The sequence below is a fragment of the Bos grunniens genome, chromosome 29 (genome assembly GCF_055505025.1).
Source record: "Bos grunniens cultivar Pamir isolate PY7600 chromosome 29, Bosgru_T2T1.0, whole genome shotgun sequence".
In the NCBI taxonomy this organism is placed as follows: domain Eukaryota; kingdom Metazoa; phylum Chordata; class Mammalia; order Artiodactyla; family Bovidae; genus Bos; species Bos grunniens.
In genome coordinates this window covers 10,228,257-10,241,781 of record NC_141193.1, presented here as the reverse complement: position 1 = coordinate 10,241,781, position 13,525 = coordinate 10,228,257, and the positions used below count along the sequence as shown (strand labels likewise).

The 13,525-nt window shown below is 60.3% G+C and overlaps 1 protein-coding gene and 1 long non-coding RNA gene across 5 annotated transcripts in view; one reads left to right on the top strand and one right to left on the bottom strand.

Annotated features, from left to right (window-relative positions):
* Positions 1-11,962, bottom strand: part of AHNAK (AHNAK nucleoprotein) — a 30,389-nt gene extending 18,427 nt beyond the window's left edge. The window contains exons 1-4 of one of the 3 annotated variants that reach the window (XM_086383478.1): positions 11,816-11,962; positions 1,899-1,998; positions 1,469-1,625; positions 858-1,045 (exon numbers count right to left, since the gene is read on the bottom strand). In XM_086383478.1, the coding sequence (XP_086239604.1) occupies positions 858-1,045; positions 1,469-1,625 (345 nt within the window). In that variant the 5' untranslated portion in view covers positions 1,899-1,998; positions 11,816-11,962. Of the gene's footprint in view, positions 1-857; positions 1,046-1,468; positions 1,626-1,898; positions 1,999-10,835; positions 10,982-11,815 lie in introns of those variants that run through there. The other 2 variants (XM_086383480.1, XM_086383481.1) reach the window with 2 other exon arrangements.
* Positions 7,591-9,334, top strand: LOC147342043 (uncharacterized). Of its 2 annotated transcripts, none has more exons than XR_015157497.1 (3): positions 7,591-7,729; positions 8,389-8,514; positions 9,063-9,334. It is a non-coding gene; the product is annotated as an uncharacterized LOC147342043 (long non-coding RNA). The 2 variants fall into 2 exon arrangements; XR_015157498.1 differs by lacking the exon at positions 7,591-7,729 and adding an exon at positions 7,862-7,997.
* Positions 11,963-13,525: the final 1,563 nt, after the last annotated feature.

The window sequence follows — 13,525 nt, the reverse complement described above, 5'->3', positions numbered from 1 at the left end:
ACGCCCGGCCACAGCCCAGCCGACAGTACGGTCACCTGCTCCCCAAAGAAGCCGGGACTGTTAGGGAGGGCCATGGAGCCTTCTGGGACCCAGCATGAGGGGCTAAAGAGAGGGGCTGACAGCCACATCACAGGAAGAAAACAAATTATTTGGGGAAACTCTGGCAAGCAAAAGCCATGGGGAAGACTGGGGACAGTAGACTCCTAGACACTGGGGCCTGGGAGAAGGATTCACAACCAATCCTAGATTCAAGTCAGCCCATCAAGTTTCTCAGACGCCTCCCGGCGACCAGCTCTGTGCTGACTTAGTTCAGTTCTCAGCTCTCAACTGCCTGGCCTTGTTCGTTTAATCCAGAGGGGAGTCCTCTCAGGGACCCTTCGGACAGCATCGGTGGAGCCCGGTTGTGCTGGGCTCAACACTTCCACTTTGAGGGACTCATTATTTGTTAAATAAACAAGCCATCGGAAGGAGCAGAGAAACGTCCCTCAGGCACTTCGCTGCCCAGCCTCTGACTCACAGACGAGTCCAGGCCTCTGGAAACAGAAAAATGATGTCTGGGAGGCAGAGCTGGGCACCGAGAAAATAATTTTCAAAGATCCTCGCAAAGCAGCCGGCCCGCCTCCCGGCACTTCGGACCAGACTGATCAGTGGGTCCCCACACACAGGGGCCTCTGAGGAGACCAACGGAAGACTTTTTAGCAGCAGTAGCGGCCACACGTGAATAGGAGAAGCAGGCTGGCTCGACAGAGCAGAGGCAGAGAGTGGGACGGAAAAGCAAGGAAGGACAAGCGAGGCCCAGGAAAGGGAGCTGAGTGGCCAGAGGAGCTCAGGGAGCAGCCGGCCAGCCAGGAACTCACCAGAACCACTTCAGAGCTGTGGGAACTGAAGACCTCGTGGGTCCAGGTCTGGCCAGGCTCAGGGGACCGGTCCCCCTTGCGATGCAGCTTCAGGCCAACGGTGTGGTGGCCCATGGTGTTCAGCAGTTGGGTCACCTCACCCGACTGCAGGTTGTCAAAGTAGATGGTGGCACCCACAATCTGGTCCCCTGAGCAGGAAGGAGCAAGACGTGGGTAAGACCACCCAGAGTCTCGGGGACACAACCCACAACCCAGCACTCTGCGTTGGGCCCTTGGACTGATTCACAAGTGTGGTAACACCCATGGTAGAGATGAGGGAACTGAGGCAAGGAGGACAACTAATTGGCTCAAAGTGGCCAAGCTCCTGGGTGGTGGAGTCAGAACAGAGGACGCACAACGTCTCCAATCCACAGGACCGCCTCCCACGAGGACTGTGAATGAACAAGCAACAAAGAGTGGGCAGGGGAGGGCAGGGCTTGGGTACCGACCATCCTGATGCCACTGAGACCGGGCACTCCACAGCCACCCACCCGCTTGTGCTGCCCCCTGCCCTCCCCTCCACCAGCCTCCCCACTAATCCCAGCCCCAGCCCGCACCAGGACAAGACTCACCCTCCTTGACCACCCCAGTGCGGGCCGCAGGGGAGTTCTGCATCACCTCCTGCACAAAGACGCCATCATCCCTCTGGGTGATGGTCAGCCCATGGGAGCCGCTGCCCTGCCAGTTGGGCAGCAGCAGCTCCCGGGTTGTCTCCTCCTCTTTCTCCATCTGTTTGGGATAACGAAACAGAGCTCAGGGCAGTGGGGGTGGAAGGCCATGGAGTGGGGCACTGTCTCCAAGGTGCCAGCTTCTGCTGTGGGCAAGCTCCCAAGGCACAAGGGGCAAATCGGAAATGGGCCAGTGGATGCAACCACAACGGAGGTAATCAGCCCCTCACCCCGATCCAAGCCCCTCCCCGCCCCGTGCTCCGTGCTACAGCCCCATCCAGGTCTCTACCCTCCCCACTCCCCACCCGCTCACCTTCCCCTCCCTCCTACTGACCTTCGCAGGACTTGGGTCAGGAGCGGATGCCTTGCCAGGAGCCCGCCCCTCCTTCCTCTTCTCTCCTCAGGGTATCTCTTGGGAATCTCGGTCACACTGTCTAGGGGAAAGGTCACGATCAGGTTCTCACTCAACAGGTGGCTCGCTCGCAGCCCCACCCCAGCCGCTCTGCAAGAGAGATGGCTGGATGTCCTGTCCACTGGGGCCAAACCAAAACCCCAACCCCGCTACTGTCATCAACTCCGTTCACACGTGACTCTCCAAGGCTGGGATCACGGGAAGGAGCTTTGGAAGAGGCCAGACTCAGATTCCAATCTTGGCACAGCATCTTGCCAGCTGTGTGACCCAGGCCAAATCACTTAACTTCTCTGAACCTCCATTTCCTCATCTGTGCAAATGGAGACAATAAAGGATCCCCATGAGGGCTGAAGGAAGGAGAAAGAGCATGAGTGGAAAGCTCTGGCCCACGGGAGCCTCCCCAAATCCACATCCTCACTGGGTCCCTTGGAACAGCTTCAGGAGGGAGATGTTACTGCCCTACAGCGCAGATGGAGAAACTGAGATTCAGAGAGGCCAGCCGGCCGGGGTCCACCATAAGAGAGCAACATGCTTGGGCTCTGAGCCTGTAACTCTTCCCTTGACACACCACATCCGGTGTGCAGCTATAACCCGTGTGAGATCCCCCTCCTCAGAGTCTCCAGCCCTGGGGGTCATGGGCAACCTGCAAGCCGGGCCGGTGCTGGCCAAAGGTCAGCGACACTGGGTCACCCTGTCTAACCCGGCCTTGGGTCCAGGGGGACACTCGCCAGCTGGAGCTCCAGGGGCCCTGCTACAGGCAGAGGCTGAGCAATGGAGGCCCCAGGCCCCTCAGCACTGGCCCAAGCCTGAGAGGCTGCAGTCCAGGGGCGCCATCTCAGGCACGTGGCAAGCCAGGGCCCATCGGGCTGCCCCGGCTGGGCCCGGAGCCAGGTCCCCATAGGTGAGGAGCAAAGACACCCTCCAGCTACAGCTGTTGGCTGCGGGGGCACCCGGGGAGACAGCAGGCGGGCCTCCAGCCTCCAGCCTCCAGCCATCCACACAAAATGGCAGCGGCAGCCACCCAGAAGCACGTCTGTGAAACCGCGAGGGGGCGCTATTAAGTCGTGGAGAGTTTCGCCCAAAGCCGAAAACCCGCTGACATCCAGAAATCAGCCAACTAATCAATTAATACATGCATACCGATCGCCCCTGTATCATTGTACAGGCCGCTGCAGAGAAAACCAGCAAGGGACGGAGGCACTCAGCCCAGCTCTGAATTACACGCTCCGCGAGGTTGTTACCTAACGTCACTGATGTATCCTCCAAACGCACTCCACGGGCCACATATGGAGAGTTAAAAGACCTAGTTCCTGGAACTTCCCTGATGGCCCAGTGGTTAAGACTCCGAGCTCCCAATGCAAGGGGCCAAGTTCCAGCCCCAATCAAGGAACTAACCCACATGCCACATGGCAAAGCCAAAAAAAAAAAAAAAGATTTAGTTCCTGTCCCAGATATAAATTATGAGCAAGGTGCTCAGGGCGTGACTAATCTGGCCTCAGAATGTTCCAGAAGGTTTGGGAGCCTTCTGGAGGGGGGATGAAATCTAAACGGGATCTTGAAGGTACTGAGTTTGCCTTTGAGGATAAGATTTATGGAAATTCATGAGCACGTAGGACTTCCAATGTCAGGCAGATCATAATACCGATGAAGACAGCCACAGACACTGTTCCCCAACCACCGGTACTCTCTCGTGTGGTATTTATGTCAGCGCAGGTGCCGGCCAAGAGGCCAGCGGGCAGCCTGCTGGTACAGGTGTCAGCTGGGGCAATCACCTCCTCCCTTCCTACCGAAGTCCGGCTGACCCTTCCCACAGAGAAACAGCAAAAGCCGGGACTTCAACAGTCCTTCCCCCAGCCTCCAGCACTGAGTAGCCAGCCCGGCAGACAAGGGGGGAGCCAGACCTGGAGGGGAAGAAAAAGGCTTCCACCCAAGGGCTCTGCAGCTCCCCGAAGCCACTGAGTGCGCTGGCACCCTCTCTTCCTCCTTGAGCAGGGCCCCTTTTTTCAGCCTCGCATCCTGGTGCTGAGCCAGCAGCCGGCAAGGGGGGCGGAGAGCCAGTAAGCTCACCCTCGCCCACATCTCAGCCCCACCCTCCCTCCTTCCCCAGTGAGTCACTGCGGCTGCAACAGCTCCAGACACGCCAAGGGTCACACCTAAAACCCGCTTCATGGACCAGGGCCCTGGGTGCCGGAGGGGCTGGGGCTCCAGGAAGAAGCAATGGGCTTCCCTGCCAGCTGCTTGGCCCAGAGCCCCCGGCCCGGAGCCCCCGGAAGCCCAAGTGGGAAGCTCAGAAGCGGGGATCAGCCACATGCCTCCACCCCAGGGGCTAATGAGGAGGACATCATGAGTGGAGAAGGGACCACAGCTTGTGAGAACGGGAGGTGCTGGATTAGAGGCTGCAGGTTGATCCTGGCGGGGCACCCGCTGGCTTCCCAGTCAGGTGGGGCTGCCAACCACCCTGCCTGCCCTGGCTCAGGCCTCACCTCCTGGCACAGCCAGGCAAGACTCCCCTCCCCTCCCCTTCCATCTGACCTGGCGGTACACAGGGGTGCTGACAGGGGATTCGAGGCCACAGTGGCAAGGGCCTATTTTCTGCACTTGGATCCCAGCCGGTGGTCTCCCCCACCCCTGGGGCCTGTAGCAAACCCAGGGGGTCATTCCTTCTTCTCCCACATGTCAGGTGAAGCCAACTTTCCCGGGGGGCTAGGGGCTCCACCCTGCTGCTGCCCAAAGCAGAGTCTTTGGAGCCTTGGGGAATTCTACACATTCCTCAAGGGTCAGAAGCTCTCAAAGCCCTTGGAGCTGGAAGAACCCTTAGGCCACATGTGGCTCCTCTATCAGTGGGATTCTCCAGGCAAGAATAATGGAGTGGGTTGCCATTCCCTTCTCCAGGGGCTCCTCCCCACCCAAGGATTGAACCTGGGTCCTCCTGCATTGCAGGCAGGTTCTTTATCATCTGAGCCACCAGGGAAGCCCTAACTTAAATTCAATTAAACATTTAGCCCATAGGTTGTAGGAACTACATTTCACGAGCTCAACAGCCACGCATGGCTACCATATTACAAGCCCAAATACAGAACACTGCCACCACTGGAGAAAGTTCTGTGGGACGGCACTGCCTGCTATTGACAGATGGGGAGAGTGGGGTCTGGAGCCCTGAGAATGGGGGAATGCTGGGGCCCTAGAACGCCCAGGTCTGCCAGCTGCCCCTGGCACCTGACACCAGCTCACAGCAACCTTCATGGTGGGAAGGGCTAGAGTGGAGACCCTCTAAGGCAGAGGGCTGCCTGGAGGGCAAAAAAGGAGTGACGTGGCAGGGACACTCCCGCTTCAAGGCAGAGGACGCACATCTGAGACTGCAGGGACAGAGTGCAAGAAATTCAGGCCAGAAGCAGCTAGAGAAGAACGAAGCTGCCCTGATGATTCAAAACCACAAAGAGGATGTGCATGCAGCAGGGTTCTGCCCATGCCATCTCTGCAGATCTCTGCCCTGGGTGGGCAACACCCAGGCAGACCCAGGAGAAGACCAGGAAGCAGACCCTTTGCCCGGGGAAGATGGTCCCCGCCAGCTGTGACCCCCTAGAAGGGCATGTTCTCCCACTGGTCCCAGGAAATCCCTTCTGCCCGAGAGCCAGTGTGAACACAGCCAGGGAGGGGGCGCAGCCTAACTGCTGCAGCAGCCAAAGACAACGTCGCAGCCAGGGTCAGTGTCAAGACGACAGGAACTGATACACACACACACACCCTGAGAGTCAGGTCCGTACGCCTCAGTGCCTCCACGCACCACACCTGAAGTCAAGATACACAGCAGAGGGACCTGAGTTTGTGCATATGCCCTCCAAAGGCAGGACATCAAAGGTGACATGCCAAGATGGAAAGAAGCATGCCAGCCCGAAATGGGGAGGACACAGACAGCAACACTTCTACCTAGCACACGGGCAAACTGACCCACCAGACACACAGGCCCCAGAGAAGCAGTACCCCAAGGTGAGAACAAGATGACTCACAACCAGAGCTGAGACTTCCACCAGTCAGAAAGCCACGAACACACACAGAGCCAAGGGCCAGGGGCTGGGATATTCAGAGAAAAGAGAGACACACCCAGAGAGGCCATCTACTCTCGCGAACTCACCAGGCTGTAAAGAGGAAGAGAAAGAGCCACATTAAAAGAAACAACCCCTCCCAGGTGAAGAGAAAGAATTTTGCCAAGCTCCCATAGTGCCCCAGGACTGTGCTGGTTCCATGCCTGGGGTCCCCTTTCTTTCCCAAACAATCCCATGTGATTAAGAATTAACATCCTTATTTTAGAGTGCAGAAACAGGCCCCGAGGTTAAATGACTTGCCCGAGTATGAGACAGAAGTGAAATGCGAGCCCAGGGATCTCGGACTCCGAGGCCAACAGTCTTAACCAGGGAAAGGGATGAAGACACGAATAAACACAGACACAGGATGAGAAACCACAGAGAAAGATGCACAAGCGAGAGAGATCTACGTGGAGGGAGGCCCAGTGAGCGCCGGAGAGACATACCCATAGGGGGCCGGACAAGCCTCCAGACTCATCCAAAGAGAGACCCACAGAGTGGGACCAGGATGCTTCAGGGGATGTTAAAACACAAGAAAGAGAGGGCTTGAGGTTTGGGTAGGGGCAGGAGACCCCCAGGAAGCAGTGATGCCCATCAAGTGTCACAAGCATAGGAGGAAAGGTGAGTGGCCACCAGCCTCTGTGCCCACACACCAGCCTCGTCCCGACCCAGCTCGGAGACCCCAAACCCAGAATGGGCAGAGCCCCAGGTCTCCCAAAGCCCAGGATCTGAGGGCCCTTGTGGTTCTAGGCTCATCAGCACTATGTCCCTAGGACTCAGAAGTCCTGAGCTATCCAAAACGCAGCTCACCTGGAGACTCTCTGGACCCCAGCAGGTGAGACCAAGAGACAGGCCCACCTGGAGACAGGCCCCAGCAGGTTAAGGCAAACACTCCCAATCACTGGGAAATGGGAACAGCCCTGACAGGCAGAGCCCAGGTCAGAGGACAAGGAGGAAGAGAGGGGTGGCCTCTCTCCTGGGTGCTAAAACCTCCAAATGGATCTCCATGTACGCAGCTGCCAGACCTCGGTCTGAAAAAAAAACCTGTCCCATTCTAAATGGAGTAGATTGCACAGTTATCTCCCGAGTCTACGCTGGCACCAAGAACTCTGAGGTCAGCTGATTCTGGGCAGCACACCCCTAGGGGCACTTTCAACTTGCATAGGGTGTGTGTGTTGGGGAGGTCGAATTATCATCGAGAATCTGACCAACATGTTGCAAGACACGGGCAATATGGGCACTGGTGAGATGATCAAAGACTCGCAAGGCCAACAGACGACCAACCCAATGCATGCAGAGACACTCCTGAATCCCCAACCCCTCCCAGCCCAGAGCAGGCTCACAGTCCCTGCCTCCACCAGCTCACAGCAGACTCGAGTCTGGGCAGCCCCAAGCCCTGTCCATCACGGAGGGAGCCTGCTTCTTGTTAACCTGGTGTCCAGAGTCTGTGTGCACCTGCGAGCTCCTCCCTGGCTGCCTGGGCCGCTGGCCCCGCCCACACCTCCCACCAGGAAGAAGTTTCTCCAGCCTCATCACCCAGCCCTATCCTCCCCTCCAGTCCCTCTCCCTGGCCCCTCATCACCATGCTGGAGTTTCCCTGCACCTCAGCTTCCAGGGCAGCTCCCTACCCCCACCCCTGGGGGCCAGCTGCTTCCAGGGCTAGGCCCAGAGGTCTTTCTCCACCTCTGTCCCCTGGCCCCTCTCACTCCCCTAGCCCCAGTGGTCCAAGTTCAAGCTTCCAGCCAGAAGAGAGATTCTATCTTCCTTCCCTGACCCAGAGGGACTTCCTTGTGGAACTGGGGGGTTCTTGGAGTGGGGGGGCTCTGGGGCAGCTTTACATTCCCCATGCGAGCAGTCCCCACACCTAGCCACCTCTCCAGAGAAGAGTGGGCCTTGACCCAGGACAGCTAGGATGAAGACACCAGCTCAAGGATGTGGGGTGGGTGGGTGGGAAGCACCCTGCTGAGTTGAGGAGGGGTGAGCTCACTCCCTCGCCCAGTCTCGCCCTGGGGGATAGATTACAGTTTGGGAGCTACCATGGTCCAGCTCTCCGCCCAGCGGCCGGGCCCCGCTAGTGCAGGGGCTCGCGGCCAGGCTGCTCGGCCCAGCTGCCAAAGAGCCACCCCCAGCCTGGCCAGGCGCTTCCCCTTCCCCTAGAACCTCCGCTCCGGCCCCCGGGGGACAGGGCAGGATGCCCCTCCCTGAAGCCTCCATCAGCCACGGCCTCACGCCCAGGCCTGTGCTCACCCTCCCTCAGGCCTCTGGACACAAACTCCAGGGCCTAGAACTGTCCAAGACAGAGAAACTCACTGGAGTCCTTCCCCCCGCAGCCCCCATGAAACCTCCACCACCACCGGGGCATAGTCCCACGACTACCCCCTGCCCGCTGCGCCCCAGACGCAAGCAGAGGTGACGCATTCAGGACCGGCCCGCCAGCCAGAGACGCCCTCTCACAGGTAACATTCTCAGCTCTGACATGAGCAGTCAGTCTCAAGGCCACCATGAAACAGTGACCCCAGAGCTGGGACCTCCCCTACAACAGCCCATCTGGCCGTCTGGAAGCTGAAGGGAGGAAGAGGGGGTCCATCAACACACACATTCCTGCTGAGCCCATTGTGGCCCACCCAGGAGACCCCCGCTCCCCCCACTATGCCTCTTAGGCTCACCCAAGCCTGGAGGAAACCAGTCAGCTCAGGAAGGCCGGGAGCCCAGCGGGATGGTCAGAGCCCAGGGAAATGCCAGCTCCCTGGGAGCCTGGATGAAGCCCGTCAGGGGGCAATGGGACAGCAGAAAGCCCTAGCAAACACCAGTTGAAACGTCCCATTCCCACCCCTCTCCAGGGGCGACCCCCCTGCCTCATGTGCACATGCCCCTGGTCAGCCCAGCTCCAGGGAGAGAGAGAAGCTGGGGTTTCCTGGGTGTGGTGGGGAGGTGAGAGTCAGCAGGGGAGAGTTACCAGCAGGAGTCGGACTAGCTCTCCCAGTCTGCTTCTGCCTGTCCCCAGGCGGTTCCCAAGTGCTGAGGAAGGTGATGACCACGCCCCAGAGATCCACACACTCCACCACCTCCACAGCTTCGCCCCAACCTCTCAAACCAGCTCCTCAGGCTTGGGGTGGCGTGCTCGGCCAGGGCCAGCCAGCCCATTCCAACTGAGCCTAGGAATCCAGGTCGGTGGTGCCCGAGAAACCCCCAGCCAAGGCCTTCCTGGGATGAAGGTGACCCTGGGACCCCCCTGCCCATTCCCTGCCCTTGACCGATGATGGCCATCTCCCTTCACAGGTCTCCCAGGAGTCATTCTTTTGGGTCCCACTTTGAGCCCTGGACCTGCAGTCACATTCCCCTCAACTGGCTGACTCTGCTCCTTGGGTGGGAGGGGAGCCAACCAGAGTCTGGCTGGTTCAAGTCCTCAGCTCTTCACAAACTTGCCCCGACAAGGACCCCCGAATCACTGCTGCGGGGCCCCCCAGCATCAGCAGTAAGCCCCACCTATGTGGCTTCTTATGTGTCCTGGCTTCCTGAACAATGTCGCTGCGTATAACCTTCAAGGACAAGGCTTTGGGGAGGGCCACAGACACCCTCCGATCCCCGTTGCCAATACTCCAGACCCTTCGTCCTCTGCTAGCCCACCTCTCATGCCCCCACCCCCCTTTCCGTCCTCTCCCCCCCACCTCACCCCTCAGCTTCGGGCTCCCTTCTCTCCCCACTCGGCATACACACCCGAATCAAGGGCTAGCCCAACCCATCATCCTTGGGGGCCAACGAGAAGGAAGCTTCCCCAATGAGCTTCAGAAAGGAAGTGAGTGCCACACCCTGCCCCAGGGATTTCCCTCCTGGGGGCAGAAGAGACAGAGCACCAAAGGAGAATCTTACTCCCCGAATTTAGACCCAGCCCTGGTGAGGGGGCCCTAAAATGCCTTCCAATGCATCTTCAACCTCTCTCCTTTCCCCTGACTCCGTTGCCTTCTTCTATCACCCCAGCCCTCCAATGCATCACTGTGTTGCCCAAAATCAACCCAGTCTCTCTCACGTTCTAGGCTGTGCACGACAGGGCACACAATCCCTGCAGTCAGAGGCTGGATCCTAGTCGAGGAAACTGTTTCAGAACCCGGAGGTAACTCTCTGGGTCCCTTTTCCTGCAAAGGTCCAGGACCTGCGCTAAGGACCTCGCTGGCACGGGAGGATCCCACGGTGCCTTTTCAGAGATCCACTCCGCAGAACAGGGCACCCAGCAGCAGGCTCCCTGGGGGCACCTCACCACCTCCTGGGTGGCAGCCACGCCCTGCGACAGGCACACACGAGGCTCACAATTCTCTGGGGCCACAACGTGCAGAGGCGCCAGTGCCCTCCCCACGTAGTGCAGGGGTCCAGCTGGATGCCCCTTCTGCCCATTAGGCTCCCCTCCCACCCACGGAGCAGAGTCAGCCTTGCTCAGACCCACGTGTCCCTCGTGGCCAGCGACGCCAAAGGGCTGCGCCCCCGCATCCCGGGGCCCTGGCACTGCAGGGGGCACCGAGCCCGCCAGCGGAGGGCCAGCCCTCGCGCACTGCACACCCTCTCCCGGCATGGGAAAGCCTTATATAACACAGTTCTCCGAACACACCCTAAGCCCGGAGACTTTCCAACTCTCCAGCAGGACCTCGCCCCTCCGCCGTCGCCCCAAGAGCGCGCCGCGGGAGCGGAGGGGTCCGGGGAGGGGAGCTGAGCCCTTCTCCCCCTACGCCCGCCGGACTCCGGCCCCCGCCTCCCACACAAGCCCCGTCGCCCCCCTCCCCTTTACCCCTCGCCACTCCTCCCCGAGTTCTGGTTTGAATTAGTCACCGGCTCCAACCACCACATTCCTCAGGCTGCTGGCGCCGAGCCAGGCGCTGGGGCGGAGGCCATCCCGCCCGGACGGGTTTGGGAGTGGAGTTGGGGAGAGAGCGCCGCCTCTGAAGGGGAAGGGGCGGTCCCGAGGGCCGCGCCGCTGCACAGCCCCACTCCCCGCCCACCCCCAGTGCAAGAATCTCCCCAATTATGTCCCCCACCCCCACTCCCACCCGTCCCGCCGCGGGGCGCGCTGCAAACTTCCCGGCTCCGCCGCCCTAGAGGAAGAAGGGATTTTTTCTGGAGCTGGGAACACAGAGGGGCAAGACTAGGGCGGGGCAGCCGAAGGGAGGCTGAGGGGCCGCCGGGAGCCAGAAAGGGAGAGGCTGGTGGTGCAGAACTGGGTGGGGCCCGGAGGACTCGGGACGCGAAGTCAGGGGCGGAGGTGTGGGGCGCGGGGAGGGACGGCGGACGGGGTGCGCGGCGCGGGGGCGCAGGGGCGCCGGGAGGGGCCGAGGGGCCGCGCCGCGATCTCGGAAACTTCTCCAGTAAACACGGAATAGGCGCGGAGCAGCTCGCCGAGCCACCGCCCCATGGAGAAGGAGGGGGTGGGACGGGTTACTGGGCAAAGAACCTGAGCCCGGCCGTGCAGCAGGGACAACGATCAGCCCTCGAGAGACAGACGGACTGGAGCAAACCGCTCCTCGGAGGATTTTCCAACTTTGCCCGACTTGCGCCCCTTCCAACGCCCCAACTCCAGAGGCAGAGCTCCTTTTCCAGGACACCACGGTTGGCCTCCCCGTGGCGGCCCGGGACTGCCCACCTTGCTCCAAGTTGAGCCTTCACAGTGACACCCATCCAAAGAGCCTCGCCCAAGTCCTGCCACCCACCTCCCCTCCCGCGTTCCCGGCGTCGCGTTCCCCGATCGCGCCAAGGTGCGCCGGAGGCCCCTACCTGCGCGCTCAGCCCCAGGGCACAGCCATAGCCGGCGCGGAGCCCGAGGTCGCGGTGCTGCGGCTGTTGCAGGCGGCGAGCCCCGGTCGGGGCGGGTCCGGCAGGGCGGGCGGTGCAGTCCCCGCGGCGGAGCTGCTCCGAGTGGCCGGGCCCCTGCGCGCGGAGGCGGCTCTTGTAACTCCGGCTCCAGCGGGCGGGTCTGCCCCGAGCTGTGGGGAGAGGGCGGGGCCGGGCGGGGCCGGAGCTGGGCTGGGACGGGCGAGCCGGGCCGACCCTGCTGGGACCCGAGAGCGGGCTGCTGGGAGGGCACGGGGGCCGCGGGGACCCGGGGGCGCGGCACATCCGAGGTGCTGCCTTCCCCAGCCCCCATCCACTGCCCACCCCGGCCCCACCGGGCCTGGATTTGCCCCCTGACTTAGGCGGGTGGCTTCTTCTGCAAGAAACTCTTGGAAGCTGGACCTGCGAATCAGCCCATTTTGCAGGAAGGACCCAAGGGGTCCGGCGCCTGGAGGGGCTTGAGTGATTCAGCCGCGACCTCCAGCCTGAAGCGGACCTTTGAGTTTTCTCTCAACGCTGCCCACTACCCTTCTAATCCTAGGCCCCAGGTTCTTCACTTGGTTCTTCACGCAGCCGCGCCCACTTCTCGCCCTCCCTCTTTCTGGGCGCCCCTCAGCCCCTCCCCGCCCCCAGAACCGGCCTGGAGACGTTGGCCCCACCTGCTGGAGTCAGGGTCACCAGCGCCCCACGCGCCACCGTGCCTCTCTGGCCGCTGCAGCGACACGGGAGTCAGGCCCGCACCCCTTGCAGGATCAGAGTCCGCGCTGCCTACCTCCCTGTCCCCCACTTTCCTCTATTTCTGCTCGGACCCCCTCCTCCACCGCCCCACTCCCCTGGACGCTGAGTTTCCAATTTTACAGCCATTTCCCACAGCCACTTCTAACTACACGGAGATTTTATTAAACGTTTAATGACGGGGTGCGGGGGGGCCTTCTGGCTTCACCCCCATGAATCCTCTTATCCTCTCTTTTGGATGGCCACCCACTGCCCACGTGGAGCCAGTTTGTCTTTCCTCTGGAATGCTGGGGAAGTGAGACCCCAGGCTGGAGACCTGAGAAGACCTGGCCCGCTGTACCATCCTGAGTGGGCTGGGGCTGAGACCAGCGGCCCTGTCCTCTGAAATGGCAAACATGTTTACAGGCTAAAAATACCCAACAGCCAACTCCGCTGCCAGCCCTGGGGGCTGTGTCCCAGGTCCAGTTACCGGCATAGGGTACAGGCGTGGGGGAGGGAAGACCCAGCCAAAGGAGCCACAGACAGGCAGGCAGGCAGATAATGGACACAGAAAGGTGGAGACACGTGTGTAGGCATTCAGACCGGCACAGACATGCAGAGACACATAGTCAAAGCACAGACTTGGGCACTGGCAATCTCTCATATTTTCTCTCTCTCTCTCTCTCTCTCTCTCTCTCTCTGTCTCTCTCTCTGTCTCTCTCTCTCTCTCTGTCTCTGTCTCTCTCTCTCTCTCTCTCGCACACACAGTGACTCAAACCTAGAGCAGAGGCAGTTCCACCACCTGTATCACAAGCACAGAATCAGAAACCCAGACTTTTAGAATCACTTCCACCTCCATTGTGGTCTGCTTCTCTTTCCCAGCACCTACCTTATTTAAAGAAAAAAAAAAATTCAACTTTGGGATGCTTTAAAAAAATA